The sequence below is a fragment of the Manacus candei genome, unplaced genomic scaffold (genome assembly GCF_025592945.1).
Source record: "Manacus candei isolate 608988 ecotype Guabito, Panama unplaced genomic scaffold, ASM2559294v1 h1tg000043l, whole genome shotgun sequence".
Classification (NCBI taxonomy): Eukaryota; Metazoa; Chordata; class Aves; order Passeriformes; family Pipridae; genus Manacus; species Manacus candei.
Window position 1 is genome coordinate 433,665 of NW_026138091.1, and position 18,874 is coordinate 452,538.

At 38.7% G+C, this 18,874-nt stretch overlaps 1 protein-coding gene across 2 annotated transcripts in view; it reads right to left on the reverse strand.

The window, feature by feature from the left end:
- The window catches only part of ACSS3 (acyl-CoA synthetase short chain family member 3), a 79,486-nt gene that overhangs the window by 53,741 nt on the left and 6,871 nt on the right, over window positions 1-18,874 (reverse strand). For both annotated transcript variants that reach the window (XM_051795720.1, XM_051795721.1), the window contains exons 2-4: window positions 16,447-16,591; window positions 6,029-6,217; window positions 114-248 (exon numbers count right to left, since the gene is read on the reverse strand). In XM_051795720.1, the coding sequence (XP_051651680.1) occupies window positions 114-248; window positions 6,029-6,217; window positions 16,447-16,591 (469 nt within the window). The remainder of the gene's footprint in view (window positions 1-113; window positions 249-6,028; window positions 6,218-16,446; window positions 16,592-18,874) is intronic.

Consider the following 18,874-nt stretch of genomic DNA (forward strand, 5'->3'; position numbering starts at 1 on the left):
TAAAAACCAAACTACAATGGATACAGTAAAATTTTACCTGTAAAAAAGAAAAGGCACATGCACTACATAAACATCTGAAAGTTAACATAAAGTCAGAACAAGTGTACACCCACCAAATTAGGTCGCTTGTAAATGAGAACTTTATCAGGTTTGCTCTGTGTCCTTGCCAGTGCTCCTTCTAGGAGGGATATGTATTCCACTTTTCTTTTCGGTTCTACTCCAAAACTAGCTGTTACAATAAATTTGGGCTTAAAAAAAAAAAGTTAGATTGTTAATATATACATTTGCAATATATTTTAGGTAAGTAACCACATAACATGTTTTCTGTTAAATTATTTGATTAATGATGTTCAAAGTATAAAATTTACCTTCACATAATTAGAAACAGGGGTTTAGATCAGTTTTCTAAAGGAAATCAAGCTTGTGTGATCTTGCTGTCCATTCATGTGCTTTTTGCTCGGAAGCACACTAATAACTTCAGACACTCTTCACTATCTTCAAACAAATTTGAGTAAGAAATCAACAGTATTAACTTCTTCTAAGTTGCACAAATATTAATGAACACAGAGAGAAAAACCCAGGTCCATCTTAGCTCCTCCGTTAAGGAAGAGCAGTACAGCGATGTCAACAATTATCAGTCCTGTTTAGCCTGCTTTCTATTGCCTCCAATTGCATATTTCAAAACTAGCTATAGCACTCTGCTGGCTCTTTCCCAGCCTGCAATTAAATGGTATAGGAGGAAAAACAGGAGAAAGAGGGAAAAGAAGGCAAACGAGAGGGCAGGAAACTAGAAACTGAGGAAGAGAATAAGCTAAAGTCTTTCAAGTAATGATTGCAGGACAGAGGATGCCACACCAGCAAAAATCATATTTCTGTAATTCTGGGGTTTTTTAGAATAATTTCTATTTCCAGATGAGGACTTCACAACTTTGTCATTAAATTAACTGCATATTTTATGTAAGATTTCCTAAGTCAAGAAATACGCATACAAGCTACTTTGACTTAGGTCCTAAGATCAGTATTTTTATTTCTTGTTTTTTTGGGAAAGAAAAGGTGCCACCAAAAAAAGTATGTGTTAGAATACATTTTAATTGGAAAAGAATGAATCTTCAATTTCCTTCCTTCTGGAGTTTCAGAAGTGTATTTATCTTACGCCCCTCAGTTTGATCAAGCTAGTTTACTAATTGTATGCATTAGCATAAATCTCATTAAGTAGGCACAAACCACAATGCCACAGTTAAAGCTGCATTAAATTCAGCAGAGAAAACACAGATTAAATTGTTTTCTTGTGCAATAATAAAATGCTTCCTGTCCAAATCTTCCATTCAGAGAAGTTCCCTAATTGGTGTGTATTCAAATAAAGATTTCAGATGAGCTTTAAAATTTCAGCATTTGTCAACTTTCTCTTTTGGGCTGCAGTGATTTAATAAAAGATGATACAATACAAAGCAGTTAAACTGAAAATTCATCTGGAGGCTACCCTGAAATTAAGACTGTAATAAATGTAAGATACACAATTCTATTAAATTGTTAAGATGAAAGACTGCTGTCAGCACTAGTTGTACAGTCATTTGTAAATGATGCCACCTCTGCTCATCAACTCCTTTGTATGCAGTAAGGACATCTAAAAATAACCAATACTAAATTGGCTAAGGTGATGTATTACCCAAGTGAAGAAGCATCATGGATCGCTGTGCAAATTAAAGGCTCGCTACTGGTTCTAACTGTTTTCTACTGTTTTACCTCTCTGCGTACTGACATTATTTCCCCTGCACTTTTACTCCCATATTGCTTTTATACACCCGTTTCCCACCTCTTCTGTGGCTCCATGTAGTTCTGCATGTTAAGATTAGACAGAAATATAACTAGTTTGAAGGAAAACCAGGAGAGTTCAAGGGTCTGCTAGAGAAGAAATGTCAGAGATAGTGAGCTATAGAAAAAAAACCATTACGAAACAGAAATGAGATAAAGCAAGGCCCAATAGTACAAGTTGTTGGCACAAGACCAATACTTTTATTCTGTTGTAAAGACTCCTCCTACAAATTCTTCTATAGTCTCTAATAGCATACAAGGCATAGCTCAGTAAAAGCAATAAAGATTGACACTCCTGAAGGATGGGATGCCACCCAGAGGGACAAGGACAAGGAGTGGGCCCATGACAACCTAATGACATTCAACAAGGCCAAGTGCAAGGTCCTCCACCTGCGTCAGGGCAACCTCTGCAAAATCGATGCACCCTGGGGGATGAAGGGATCAAGAGCAGCCCTATTGAGAAGGACTTAGTGACACTGGTGGATGAAAAGCTGGATATGAACTGGCAATGGGTGCTCATAGCCCAGAAAGCCAATTTTACACTGGGCTGCATCACAGGCAGCGTGGCCATTAGGTCAAGCGAGGTGATTCTGCCCTCCACTCTGCTCTGGTGAGACCCCATTAGGAGTACTACATCCAGCTCTGAGGTCCTCAGTGCAGGAAAGACATGGATCTGTACGAGTAGGTCCAGAGGATGGCCATGAAGGTGATCAGAAGGGCAGAGCCCCTCTATGCTATGAGGAAAGTTTAGAGTTGGAGTTATTCAGCCTGAAGAAGAGAAGGCTCTGGGGTAACCTCATTGTGGCATTTCAGTACCTAAAGGGGGCTTATAAGAAAGATGGAGACAAACTTCCTAGCAGGGCCTGTTGCAGTGGGACCAGGGGTAATGGTTTTAAACTGAGAGGCTAGATTTATACAAGATTTAAGGAAGAAACTTTTTACAATGATGGTGGTAAAACACTGGCCCAGGTTGCCCAGAGACGTGTTAGATGCCCCACCCCCAGGAACATTCATGGTCAGGTTTGACAGAGCTCTGAGCAACCTGATCTGGTTGAAGATGTCCCTGCCCACTGCATAGGAGTTGGACTAGATGACCTTCCAGCCCAAACTGTTCTATGATTCTATGAACCTACCTATTGCTTTGATATTACAAATTATATATTCCCAGATTCAGGTAAAAGATGACAAAAAATTCTGTTCTCATGATCTGTATCACTTCATCAAAATTCAGTGAAGAATACCTGTAACTGCCAATACCTGACATGAGTAGAAATTACCAGCTGCAGGACTTTGCAGAATTCCCTATTTTAAATTCAAGATAAATTAAGGTAAAATAGTAACGTGTATGTACCTTTTCATAGTCACTAGAAAGTTCTTGTTATTTCTTTCACTCAGGTCTTCTAAGAGAATGTGAAATTTGACTTTTTTTTCCACAAAAGCATCTAACAGCCAGATTTCCATTGTACATTCTTAACTCTTTCTACTTAATCTCACCAACATCAGGTCCTGTATTGCAGCATCTAAACCAATTCACATAAAAGCCTAATAAAAAGGTTAGGTTATTTTGAGACTGCTTTAATTAACTTCTGAGTTCAGAAGAATACCATCTATCACAGGTACTTATATACAAATCCTAAACATAAAGTCAGTAGCGTGCAATTCACTTACGATGAAAGTTTTACCATGTTGCAAAATTGGGACATGTTTTGAAATTCAGAATGAGGATGTGCCTCTCCTCTTTACTCACATTTTCATTATGCATCAGATGGACCAAAAATCATCCATAATACTTATATCTGCCTTTTAAAGAAACCAAAAGCAATGTAAATTAGGATTTAATCCATGGCCTGCAGCTAGTAATTCTACAGCTAACCCTTCAAAAGAGTTGCTATGTGACCTCCGGTAAAACATTTACACTTTCTCCATTTTCATTTTAATACATGAAGCAAGGATTATGATTACTGTGCTGTCTCCCTCTGTTCCCCAGAGAGAAACCACTGGGATTAATTAGGTAATAATTGCAAAATACTCTAAGAGTAAACATGCTAGATGATTTGTATTATAGCAACCTCCATTTTTAAAGTTTATCATTTTTCTTTTACATTATTTTTCCCTAATTCTGTGAGTTAACATTACTTTTTATAGCTTGTTAAAAAAGTGGGGAAGTGGGAAGAAAGACAGGGAAAACTAGAGTTGTTGTTAGCCTTTTTTTTTACCATTCCAGCCAACCATTTTAGCCATTTTATTAACTTTGTTAAAGCACTAAAGAGAGGAGGGGAAATGCATTCAACTTTTTATTTACAGATATTTACAAAATTCAAACTTCGGTCATCTGAAAAGCACTTCTGTACACAGAAATCTAAGTAAGTCCACAAGTCCTGTGGACTTTACCCTGTACAATGTCCTGTCTAAGCAACATGATTAGTGATAGATTCACAGATAGTCTGAATGATCCAGGTGACTGATCAAGATGACAAGGACTTAGTCTTATTCATGAGCAGAACATAAGAACAGACCATTCCAGTTGAAACTAATGCATACATAAGCTACTAAGTAGATTAGTAAAGTACTATTTGCATTTTCAGTAACACAGACTTACATAACCCCTCATAAACAAGATCAATTTATGCCGAACGCAGAAGCCTTTAAAGCATTGAGCTCTGCTAATTATGTTCTCCGCAGAGTCATTTATTTAAGGCAACTGGTTCCATAGCTGCCCTGATTCATGTAGAAATTAAATGAAGCAGAATTATAGCTTGTCCTGGTTCCAGCAATGACAGGGTTAATTTTTGCAGTAACCAAGAGAGGCACAGCCCGGACTCTGAGGTTATTCTATACCACCTCATGCCATACACAGGGTGGGGAGGGGGATGGGTTCCTTCCAGGTAGGTGGCAGAGGGAGTGGTTGGGCAGCGCCAGTTGTGCATGGGGAGAATTTGCATGTGAATCATTTGCCTTCCTTGTACACTCTTATTAATATTGTTGCTGTTACTGTTTGGTTTTTTATCTCATTGCTGTTTCCAGTAAATCATTATTATCTCAACCTGTGATCTTCACCTTTCCTGCCTCCAATTCTCCTCTCCATCCTGTCGCAGAGGGAGACGGAGGGGAAAGGGGAGTGAGCGAGCAGTGCGCAATTTGAAACATTTCAGTGGGAACACTAACTTGGGGAATACCATTCCTAAACTACAACATAGCTGAAAAAATGTACTACCTAACATGTCTAAACATCAAATAAACCAATGAAATTATTTAGGGTTGGTAGCATTTTTCTCACACACTTGATGAAAATGCTGGACATAAAGCCAGTGTTAAGGCGATGCTTTGTAGGAAAAGATTGACCAATGGGAGAAGAAAGTATGCTCTAAACAGACAGTAGTGTGTTAAACTCATGCTTTTTTAAAAGGGGTGAAAATTCATATGTCAATGTCTGTTATACAAGTATTAGCCTCAGCAGAGATGTAGTACTGTGTTCATATTGCAACATTACACATTATACACAAATTGAGACTGCGTGCCACACAAAGAAAAATGTTACCCTCTCTGGAAAAAAAACAAAAGCAACAAGCTTGTTATATTGACTTATACTAGTAACTAATGCAATGGTGTTTATCACTCCAAATAGGTGTAGTGGGTTGACCTTGGCTAGATGGCAGGTGCCCCACAAAAGCCGCTCTATCACTCCCCTTCCCAGCCGGACAAGGGAGAGAGAGTAAGATGGAAAATGACTTGTAGGTTGAGACAAGGCAGTTTACTAAAGAAAAAGTGAAAGTTTGTGTGCACACACAAAGAGGAAAATAACAAGGTTTACTCTTTACTTCCCATTAGCAAGAGATGTCTGGCCACTTCCCGGGCATCAGGGCTTCAGCACATGTAAGTGGTCCTCAGAAGGCAAACAAAAACAACAAATGCTCTCCCTTTCTCCTCCTTCCCTTAGCTCTTATATCTGAGCTGATGGTATGGAATATCTCTTTGGTTAATTTGGGTCTGCTGGCCTGGTTGTGTTCCCTCCCAGGATCTTGCCCTCAATCGGGGATGGGGGGAGGAATGCTGAGAGATAGAGCTGGTGCTGTGCCAGCGCTGCTCAGCAGTAGCAAGTGATAACACCAGTGTGTTATCAACCCCTTTTAGGTACCAATGCAAAGCACAGCACTGTGAGGGCTGCTATGGGAAAATGAACTCCAGCTCAGCCAGACTCGATACAATCTGTTATTACCTTTGCATGATCAATGCGAACAGAAAGCTCTTTAGATGCAAATCCACCAAAAATCAGGCTATGGATGGCTCCTATTCTTGCACAAGCCAGCATGCAGTACACTGTCTGTGGAATCATGGGCATGTAGATGACCACACGATCTCCTTTCTTCACACCATGTCTGATCATGACATCAGCTAACTTGGAGACCTGTAATGACAAAACACTCACAACATATTAAAAGTTTCTCCAGATCTACTGGTGCCCCATATGTAAACAACTTTTACACAGTCAACAGATGCAGGACATTAAGGAGAAAAGACTGTATGATACGGAAAGCTGATGAACAATGCAATCGAGGTTCAATAAATTTAAGACAATTTCCTTTTTGCAAAAAAACCTCTCTGTAATACATTTTTTTTCCATAAATTAAAAATGGAATGAGGCTAATTATTGTACTTATTATAGCAAAAAACAAAATCAATAGTAACGTTTTGCAAATTTTAAAGCAGGGCATTTCATAGTGCAAATTCTGTCCTAGCAGTAAAGTTTGAAACAGAAATCAATATGTAGTAATATTTTCGCTATTACAGTGTCAGAAACTTCTCATAATCTGAGACAAGAAATCTTACAACCTGAACCAAAAGTAAATACAAATTCAGAGAAACGTGTTTAGATTTAAAAGGCTATTTTTGCTCTCATTTTCAGATTTTCATTTTTGCTGTGCAGAAACCTGAAGACAGACTATGTACAGCAGCAAAGAATTGGAACTCAAGAAATGTGATAGACAGATCAGCAGCAATGTCTCTGAAACACCATGAGAAAACATTTATTGACAGTACATAATATTCTGTCACAAAAGTAGTATTGAAAATTTCATTAGTATGCCAGGATCGACTACTTACTTCTGTTAGAGTGAGCATGGGAGCCTGTGACAAGCACTGTGCACTTGTTCCCACCTACTTGTTGTGGTACGGAAATGTGGCATCTTCTCAAGGAAAAGCAAATTACTAACTCCCTAAGAGCAACTGAATGAACTCACCCATCAGAGTTTTTCTTGAGTTCCAGAGGCTGACAGCTGTGTAATACTCAGTACCTAATCCTGCTCACTGCCTTTCAATTCTTCAATTAGACATCCATGTGTAGAGGTGTAACTGTGCACAACACACAGGCTAAGAGAGGTTAACAGGAAAAACTGTAGACTAAGAAGAAACCAAGTAGACTAATAAACTTATTGAGAACAGGATGGAAGGAGAAAATCCCCAGGAAGTTGCGAACTGGAATACTCCATAAACATTGTTACATGTCAATAAAAGGACAGGAGTTTTGCTTGCGTTAGTTTTACATTAATTATAAGACATTCTCTAGGAAGTTCTTGGGCTAAGTGAAGACAAATCTAAGTTCAGAACAAAGGAGTTGCTCTGCCTTACAGGGGAACTCTTCTTACCTATCGTAGTAAAACTATTCTTTAAGAGTTTGCCAATTAGAAAATACTACAATAAACATAAGAAGTTCAAAGGTTTTAATTTCTTTTACGATCAATGCAACATAAATCTACTCATGCATAAATTCCTCAAATCTTACCCGTACGGCATTAGTCCTCATTTATTCACATAGACAAGGTTTCAAGTAAAATTTAGTCTTGTAAGAGACTCTCTTCTTCAGGTACTATCAGAAAAAAAAAAAGGAAAGAGGAGACAAACTCCTGAGAGCAGCAGTGGGATCTTGCCTGTGGAATAAAAACCATTCAAGGTTCTGAAGCAGTAAGAATGTTTTTAGTGACCCAGCAAATAACGTAAGCAATGGGGGCAGCCTAAGCAAATAATACACATGCAAGCAGCACAGAAGGGAAGGAACCTCTTTTTCAAGGATGAGCTAGTCAGGAGGGTAGATTTTCTTTGTCATTTATATTATTTAAAAATTTGAGTTTTCTCTATTTAAAGAGTAGAGAGTAGTAGTCCTAGAACTGTATATGATACATACACTGAAGAGGATAATTGCTCTCTGCTTCTGTCTTCTGTGGAAACCTATATTCAGACTTTCAGTAACATGAGACAGTAACATCCAGAAGCTCCAGATGCATCTGCTCTGTCATTGCATTAATTCACAGCATATCCACAATCAAACTATGCATATTTCTACACTTCTGCCTGAGGATTGAAAAAATGGAAGCACAGAAGCCTCAAGCATGCACTTTTGCATCAGAAGACAACTGCATAAGTTCCATTTTCTATAAACACTGCAAAAATCCCTGCTGCTATTTTCAACCACAGAGAGAGTATGCTTATAAGGCTGTCATCACCATACCATTTCTAGCTAGAATTGGTGAAAGTAATTGTAAGTAAAGCTAACAACTCTACTTCCAAAGGTAAATTAGTTTTCTATACCTCCTACAGTGAAAAAATTAAAATCTGCAAACTTATTGTAACACAGAGTTAACATCACCTTCTCACAAAGAAATGAGAAAACTAATCATCATCCTTCCTGCTTGTGAGACTCAGAGTATTGACAAAAAGGCCAGAGGCAATGAAAACAATATCAAATGAGTATTTTTATAGTCAGTGTTAAGTGTGTGTAGTGTAACAATAAAATGTTAAGCACAATGGACAAGTATTATTATTGTTTACTATATTTATTTCATAAATAATTATTAATGATTATTAAAAAGGCAATGTTTGCCTGTTAAAGGAAACAGCATAATTTAAACATCACCATTAGTAATTTTGTAATAGAAGACTCCCAGTGCTTGTATACAAGCTCTATGACTTTGGTTTTGGTAGTAGGAGGGAGACAGTGAAGAGATCTGCATGTACTGCAGTTATTTTTAGTGAAACCTAACAGAGGTAAATTGTATTTAAAGCCAAACATGTGCAGCATGCTGTAGACAGGAACCACATGTCAGCTGTGCAAATCCAGTAAGCACTTGTCTGCACTTAACCTCCCCACCCCTAGAGAGTTTAATGTCACTGAAGACAATAATCCAATACAATATATGGGCGTTTATGATTTTCCTTGTGCCCTTTTTCCCTCATCCTTCTGACAGCCAGGAAACATTTGGACAATATAATAAAACAGTGTCTCTATCTGCAACTACTTGGAAGATGAGAGAACATTTGAAAGCAGGTTTACATTGCCCTACAGATTGATGTGGTAGCCCTGAAACATTCAAGCAATCGCTTTCTAAAAAGAAGGGGATTGGGGAACCATGAGTATTGACATTTCATTAAATTGTTAAAAGCCATGAAATCTTCCACTTTCTTTGCTTTGCCATTTATGGTTTACATTAAGACAGTGTAGTATACTTTATCACTCAAAAACTAACACGCTATTTCTCCACTTTTCTTCCATTTTAAGATTGCTCTATCACTTTAATATATTTGACACTTCAGTAATAAAATCACTTGAGACCAAGTGATATAATAAGAAACTCAAGTAAGCTTTCAGCTCTGAAGATTGGGGCATAAATTACACTTCCATTAAATGCAAGTCCCCAGTGAGCATGGTTTTACTTTTACACAGCCACCAAACAAATACTACAGCTATATTAGCAGCTCAGGTTTGCAAGTAACGCAGTTCTGAAGTAAATCCCTAGTAGTTATTGCAAGCGGTTTTGGTCCACGCCAAAAGAATTCTTCCTAGAAGATCCTAAACCAGAAATCCCACTCAAAATGCTCAAAAGAGGAATTTCAAACTTACTGGCTTGAACACTGACTAGGTCTCACAAGTATGGAATCCTTCAATGCAAGCTAAACAGAAAAGGATTATTCAAAAAACGAGAGCTCCTGAAATATCCTGAACTGCATCTCATGGGCTAAAAAGAGCCATGTCACATATGCATTCTCTAAACCAGAGGCAGAGAGTCACCTTATGCTCTTTAGCTTATCCACTGTATTCTTCTTCCGAGACTACTAAACAAAGTGCTCCTTCCTACTCCCCCCCACTCCTTGATCAGCCTCTTCACTGTTCTATTACTCTTCTTAATTACTGTTTGCTCCTTTTCCTACTGCTGTAAAAGCTTCTCCAGCAGATGTACCACCCTGTTGCTAATATCAAGCCTGCTGCAGAGTGGGAGAGGACTGACAAGTGGTTCTGCATTAATTTCAATTAGATGAATACCATGTTCTTGATGAGGTGGCAAAACCATGTTTCAGAGGTTAGTGAAACCATGGTTTCAGGTGGTGTGTGTGCTGCCAGCATGGGTATCTTGAACAGATCTTCAGGGGAGGAGAGAGCACTCCACTAATCCCTTGGACATCTACACCCTTGGTCCCAGGATCAGTAGTCCTGGGACACAGTTTAGGGAAAAGTATGCCTTTGAGAGCTGCTATGCCTTGAGAAACAATTTCCCAGGGGCCGTGAAGGAACGAGCTCTGTCAGAGACCACCTGCCCCATCCTAGCTCTGCATGTGTACCAGGCATAGTCCCAGAAACCACATAATCCATGGATGTGGCATGCCTTGATCACATAGCCCTACTCAGCTTCTGCACAAAAGCCCAGCCACAGTCTCAAATGCAGTACATAAAGAACCTTTGGTGGTAGCAACGCAGGTACAGTCCTCCACAAGGAACAAGAAAAAACCTAAATCAGGATGATTTCTACTTCTTTCTATTACAGTCAGACAGCCACTCAGATTGCAGTTAGTTGCAGTAATTTCTCCTTCCATCTTTCAGATATCAAGAAGTTCTTTGGATCAAGAGGAAGTTGGGGATATTGGGAAGAACCATTTTTCTTTCTGGTTTGGGAGAACAGCTGTATGCTGTAGGGGACTGGGATGAGATATGGATTCCATAATACTTATCAGCTTTGTGTGGATTTAATGTTTGATTAGAAGGGATGCCATGGCATTCATTCCACAGAAGATATGGGATGCAGACAATCGTTAACCTTAAAAGGAACTTCTAGTCCATGTGAAGGATAGTCTCTAGTGTTCTGCACAGCTCCTACAGCATTCATGTTCCCCTAAAAGGCATTATTTGGACAACACGCACTCAGACTGGAGAGAGAAATCAAGCAGCAGAGAGACAGATGAAGGGTGAGCATGGCATTCCTAAAGGAATACACAAGTCAAGAAAGCAATGATTCATGGGATAGCTTTGAAGTGAGTTATGGGACATTCAATTCAAAGCATGAAACTAGACCCAGTCCAAAGTAAAACTCACAAACTACATATAGTGGAAGCATCAGAAGCCTCAGCAGTCAATTCAGCGTGGCTTTGCTTCACTTGTTTGCCTGAGCTACACTGAGCTACGTTACTGTAGGAATTGCAGACGTTGACATGCTGCAGTATAACTATCTTCAGTCAGGGGAGATTAAGTTCAGCTGTTTCTTCAGATTTTCAGAGTCATTTGGAAGTCTTTTGTGTGGAATGCAAAAAACCCAAGATGCCACTCTTACTACATTCCTGATTAGTCTCATCCTCTAAAAAATACTAATATTGATATTTTTTAATAGCTACCCCAGTGACACCTCAGTTAAATCATTCTAAGCCATGCACTGAAGAATGCCATTTGAGTTTTAAGTAAGATAAGGATATCCAGCATTAAGTGAGTCTAATACACTGTTTTATCAAGATACTGTTGTTTTACTAGCAAAGAAGATAAAAATTTGGGTTGTCAGTCTCAGTAGGATTTTTTTACCGTATTCCAGTTTTGATTCTAAGTCAAGTCTGAGAAAAATTACCCTGAAATGAAAATCTCTATTTCTAGTTAAGAAGGAATTAGTCATTTTTCAAGGCAGAAGGGAAAGAAAGAAGATGGAGTAAAAAAAAAAGAATAAGAAAGATTACAAAAAACAAAATGATCTGGGCGATTCCTCAGTCATATAGCAGATATGAGATATGAGTAGCAAAAGACATGTACATTCACATAAATTCAAACTGACGTAGTCTAATATAGTTATTTTGGAAGAAGATCTATTTAAGGTAGGTAATTTTAGGAAAAAAAACCTTCCTGCAGAAGAAATTACATCTTAGCCCATTGCTGATAACCTGAAGCCCTTCCTTCTCATCCACGCTTCTGTAACATTCAATGCTCTCAGGGGCTTGGGCAGGAGAGGGTTGGTATTACTAATCCTGTCACATTACTGCACTAAGAAATTATTTATTATGGCACTGAATGCAACACATTAACTGTGCATTGTTATTGAAAAGAATCACAGAGAGAAATCATACTGGGTTTGTGTACATGATTTGTCAAGCATCAATGGCTGCAAATAATACAACTCAAATTCTTGAGTTTTCGTTTTAGCAAGTGAGGCATTTTAGAGAATACACCTAATGATGTAAACAGAAGGCTTTTTTCACCTACCTAATAACCTCTGCATTAACTTGAAAATAGTAGTATCTTCCAACACAACCAGAAAATTTATTTTCAAATGAACAGAAGCCATTGCCCCTTTCTTCCTTCTAGTATCTTTATATTTCCTTAATACTACACAGCTTCAGTAATATTTCTAACAGAATTTCATAGAATCACAGAATATTCTGAGTTGTAAGGGACCCATCACAATAATTAAGTCCAACTCCTAGCCCTGCACAGGACACCCCAAGAATCACACCATGTGCCTGAGAGTGTTGTCCAAACACCTGTTGAACTCTGTCAGGCTTGGTGCTGTGACCACTCGCCTGGGGAGCCTGCTCCAGTGCCCAATCACCTTCTGGGTGAAAAATGTTTTCCTGATATCCAACCTTAACCTCCCCTGACTCAGCTTCATTTCCTTGGGTACTATTACTGGTAATGAGAGTGAAGAGATTGGTCCCCGCCCCTTCTCCTCCCCTCACAAAGAAGTTGTAGACTGCAATGAGGTCTCCCCTCAGACTCCTCCAGGCTGAACAGACCAAGTGACCTCAGCTGCTCCTCATACAGCTTCCCCTCAAGGCGCTTCATCATCTTCAGAGTCCTCCTTTGGACACTCTCTAATAGCTTAACATCTTTTTAATATTGCAGTGCCCAAAACTGCACACAATATTCAAGGTGAGTGCAGACCAGAGCAGAGCAGAGCGGGACAATCCCCTCCCTCAACCAGCTGGTGATGCTTTGCCTGATGCCCCCCAGGACACGGTTGGCCCTCCTGGCTGCCAGGGCACTGCTGACTCATATTCAACTTGCCATTGACCAGGACTCTCAGGTCCCTTTCCACGGCACTGCTTTCCAGTGACTCATTTCCCAGTCTATACAGTCTAACAACGAGGATTGCCTCGTCCCGGGTGCAGAATCCGGCACTTGCCCTTGTTCATACAGTTGGGAATTTGTGTCTCCCTTATCTTTTTCTGCCATCTCACTACTGAAATTAGAGAATCTCCCAAGGTATATTCAAAACTTTTACCTACATCTCCATTTTACTGGCTTCAACACTGTAATCCACATTTGAAGGCCTGTAACAGGCATCAGTAAAGAAAAAAGACCAATCAGTGCATTCTGGAAGACCATTGTGTCCTAAATTTGCCATATTCCTCCTCTGCATTTGGAAGATTTCGTCTGTAACAACATATAAACACACCGAAGATGCAACTGCATGCACTATGTACAACTTCACTTTAACTAATTGTAATTCTCAAAACTTTCTAAGTGTGAAAGCAGTATCAACACAAATTGATCTTGCCGTTATTTACATCAATAAGAATTTTATAAAACTTTCCTGCAATCCTTCTATTCCAGGTCTGTCAGGAAAAAAAAGTTTCCCACAGGCTGGGCATCAAACAGACTTTCAACATTTCTCTCAATTATTTAAAGTTTAGTGGTGCTTAACTTGAAAATTGCAGCATCACTGTAGCTCTTATATCTAAAAATCAGTGCAACAAGTAAAAAAGATGTGGATAATTTGAAAATAACAGGCTGAGTACAGAGCCCAAGCTATTTCTAAGGAGCCTTATTAAGTCCAGCTACACACCTCTGTCATTTTTTTTCATCCTTACCACAAGTTTGATCCTGGACAAATTAACCAGCTTGCTACAAAACTCTGCATCTTCCCATTCTGTGACCCACAGTTATCCTACATAACTTCTGCTGAAAACATCTATAAACTCCACTTTTATTACCAAAAGCCAGAAAGAATTGCACCACTTCAAGTGATCTTTCTCATAAAGAGATTTTGCAGGCAGCCTTTCTGAAAAGACATTCTCATCACACTATCAGCTTACTGGTCAGACAGACAACTAAACATTCATTGGATGTGAACAGTCCAAACAATGGCATGAATACAGATACACACTTTCAGGCTGGTTTAAATTGGGAAGGAACTCAGGAAAAAAGGTAAAAGGTTTCCTTTCCCATCAGGAGGTTCATCAGCTTCAGTCACATATCTGATCTGCACTCATACTGATCTATTTCAGCATGAAGTTATTTCAGAATGATAAAATACAATATTTTTAGGTTACACTGAGCAGACTGAGAACATGGTGACAAGCAATGACTGAGGGCTGTGAGCCAAACATCAATACCCACGCTGTACAGTGGTTTTGGTAGGCCTTTTCTCAAAGTCTCTCCTAGTAGCTACAAAACAAACAAACAAAAATATACCAGCCTACATCCCTCCCACTTTCAGCAGATCTCTTTGTTACCTTTGTTATCAGGTGTCCAGCAGTTAGCAGGTAAACACAATTAAATTTATTCCACAAGAGTGGACCAGAAAGCTTCGACAGACAAGCTACTAATCTCAAATATTGCCTTTCACCCATATTCACTTTTGATTAAGAAAAACGAACTGTAGAGAACTCAAATACAGTATTTAGATAGGAGTCAGCTACCAGCAAGATTATAATGAACTTCTGAGTGAGTACTGCTGCGTAACCCCAGAAAACTTAAACCAGTTCTTCCATCTGGTTTGGCAATGCTGCTGTGAACAGAAATGTGGATGAAAGGATGTGTATGTCAACACGTAAAATTTTCTCATTCTGCACAAATCTGCCATATCCTGAAACTTTTAATACACTTATAGAGAATATAGAGACAGAAACTTAGGAGACTTAATACAATATCAAGCTTAAAAAGCAGAACAAAGGCCACTTTTCAAGTTCTTTTCAGAGGAAATTTCGACAGAGTTCATTTAAGATAATTTATATTAAAATGTTGTATTACTTCATTAAAAACAAGTATGTATTTTATATGTATATGTATGTATACATTGATTTCATATATACATATATATTTGGGTATATACTATGTATATATTGTAGTTATTAAAGTCAACTTATACAAAAATTGTATCTATAAAATTATACTTATTATAAATAGCTATAAATAGAATTAGATAAGGAGCTGGGCCCCTTTATAGTCTTCTGATTTCTTACAACACTGTAACTAGTTGTTCAAGCTCCAGCTTACTGCATGGTGCCTTCCAAGTTATTTTTTTGGACTTGGTAAATCAAAAGAAAACCGGTAAAGGGTAAATGTTTTCTATATTTTCCTTAAAAGGTAGAATGCGTAACAGGTTTATCATTTTTTTGTAGCTGTATGACTTCCTTTTTCTTACAACAGCGGAATAAAACCCTCACAACATGAATTACTGTATTACGAACCTCATTTCACATTTTAAACCCTAAGTTCATATTACTCAGACACTATATGTCTATCTGAAGTAAACTGAGTGTGTTCCGCTCACCGTAATGCTTCTTGCACATTGAAACACATTAAGGATGAATATGAGTCTAACTAGAACATTTCTTTGTACTCAGTGTTAAGTTCAACTGTTACATGTAACTGGAAGGAAGAAGTCAGCTAAAACAGAGGAGCAGCAGGAGGGCAAACCACCAGCCAACAGCTGTGAGAGCGGAGAACCTTGAATGGGGCAGACTGCAACACCCACGGTGGCAACAACCCATGGTCAGGCACATGGTAAATCTGAATGGACTGAGGTAGAACGAGGTATTCAAGACCTCAGCAGGGGTGAGCTACCTCAGCCAACAGGGAAGTCGAAATCCACAGACATTCCAGGCAGAAGGGCCACCAGCAACCATCAGCACCGCCATGACAGCCTACAACAGGGCAGGTGACACAGCTTTTTTTAGAGTTTCTCCCTGTCAAATTTCATTTGTGGTTACACCCACTTATGCGCAGCAATAGCCAAGGTACACATTTGATTTCTGCAAAACTGTGTTTTTGTTCATCATAGCAACTGTCAAATAACTTGACTACTCCTTTGCTTTACCTTTCAAATAAGAACTATTAGGGGGAAAAAAAGTAAATCAAATAGAGACAAGCTGAAAATTTAACCAATCAGGAGAAAAAAACTATTAAACTGTAGAAGAAAAAGAGGAAATAGAAGAAGATCAAAACTTCTTGGGTGCAGTATAATTTGGTACAGGTAGTAAAGCTTATAAATAAATACTGAGCACAGCAAAAGGAATAAACCAGCAAGGTAGACCATTTTTACCTCTCTGGTACCTACCTGCTGTGCAATATTTACTGCCCCTTTTCGATAACAAGGTTATTTGGAAACATACCTGCTCAAAAAGTTCCTTATATGTTATTTTCTCTTTGGTATTTGTTACAGGACTGTCATAAATAATGGCAACTTGGTCTCCTCGTCCATTCTCAACATGACGATCTACAGCATTGTAACAGATATTCAGCTCTCCACCTACAAACCTAAAAAAGAAGTTGGAAGCATGTAACAGCCAGCCTTCCAAACTAAGACAACTATTTTTTTTTATTTTACGTTTTTCTTTTAAGGAATTAGAGCATCAATTAAAACATAGCTCTTAAAACATTACACTCACTTCAGGAAGTAATTTTTTATTCTATAACCTCAAGATTTATTCAAAAAGCCAAATAAGACTATTAGTGAAAACATAGAACTTAAAATACTGTACCTTAATTGACTTAACTAAAAATCTGCTAAACTTGGTCTTGGTTTAACATACTTAGCATCAATCACTCTGATTTTTATATCTATGGTATCACAGAAAAAGCATAAATTCACATAAAATAATCCAACATTATGAAAACATTATGCTACTTTGCATTGGCACACACAAATATCCTTTTTAAGGAAAACAGGTTCAGGACTCAAAATAGTCTTATTCATCTCTTGGCAATAACAGTTAAGCATACAAGCATCTGTAGCTAAATGAAACCGACCCCAACAGTTATAAGATCATATAATTATAATGCATTTGACAACACTGTGTTTTACATAATTGACTCAAAATTCTCTGTAAAGCAATGTGAGTCATAGCCTCTCCAATAGCCAGACATGTACAGAAAATTCTCATCTTCCAATTAAAGAAAAACATTCCACAAATTCAGATTTCATTTTTATTGCCATTTTATATAGAAAAAGAAAATTCAAGTGCAGCATAATCCTCAAATACAAAAATACAGACTGTACTGGATACAAAGATGACTCTACTAACTGAAAGGTGACACAGAATCTAAAAATTAAAGTTCACTAGGTGATGTCCATAGTGTTTGTTTTTCTATCTGCAGGTATCTCTCTGCAGGACAAATAGCAACATACAGAAAATACATAGTTGAGAGTTTCCAAAAGGTTGTATGGGAACACTGTCCGGTGATAATGTATTGTTATAATGCAACTGGAAGTAACAGATGGCCTCAAGTAACCCACTACTAGTTAAAAATAAATATTTCCTTCTTCATTTTTCCTGTTTAGTAAAGGACTGTTCTAAATTAGGATATTTTACATATTATTCTTATATCCTTATGTAGAGATGCCATGGGAGGTCTTTATTGTCAAAGAATGGTAATTATGAAACCAAAACCAGTTAGGATGTTCAGGATGCAGCAATCTTACTGCAAATCCTTTACAATGCTATTAGTAAGGAGAAAGTGGGGGGCTATGGAAGTCACAAAACCATTCTGTACTTTAAACCCCTTCCCATAAAAGGAAAACCACATGAGCAATAAATGATCTGGAGTTGTTTCATGTAACATAGAGAAACTCTGTACTACTGTCATAAAAGTTGTGTACGATTCAGGTCATCCACTGATTACTGATAATATATTTCTCATAGGTTTACTTTTTCCAAAAATCCAAGCAGAAATTTTCCTTTCCCCTGTCCTGCTGTAAAAGAAGATGTTGAACAAGGAGGGGGAAGGGGTAATTGACTATACAAAAGAATGTTGGCAGACCTGCATTCCAGGTTGATAGCTTTCTCTAAGGCTGGGGGGGGGTGTTGGGGGGTAAGAGTCTTTCTCCTCTCCTCTCTTTGGAAAGAGGCACTTCTCTTTTTGCCTTAACGGGGGCACAGTGTGCGTTGAAAAAAGCTCTGAGGCTGTTTTTGCTCTCAACCTGGTCCTCTGTCTGTTCTCTGGCCTCGGCTTGCCTGTGGTCTGCTCTGTCAGCAGTTAGACCTGCTCGGTTTTCATTGGAGAGTTTGTGCTCCTCAAGGAAAGAGGGGAGTCCCGACCACAGCCAGTCGCAGCCAGCGTGAGTTTTGTGGGAAAGAAACTGCCTTTCTTTCCCCTTTTCCCCTCCTCGGTGGGGGGGGAGATCTCCATTGTCGGCTTCTCTTGCAATCTGGGGCCTCACGCCACGACCACCAGAGCCCAACAGCACCCCCTGCTGACCAACACTGAGCAACTGCAGGCTCTGCACCTCCAGTGATCCAACAGCGCCCCTGCCAACCGTGATTGGAATCGCGCTAGAGGATGGAGAAGTATCAAACTGTTTCCTTTTTGAAGGGGACTTTTGGGTACAGGATTATTGTGTAGTTGTTTTTGTGTTCTTTTGCTGTTCTTGCCAATACACATATATCCTTTAATAAAGGGTTGTTATTTCTTCCTTTTTCTGTAGTTCCTCAATTGGAGCCTCTTAATTTTGGATTTACAATTGCCGAGAGAGAGGAGTTTGGTCTACCTCATAACTCATCCTCCTTAGCAAAACACTTCAGTTTCCTTAAATTGAGACAA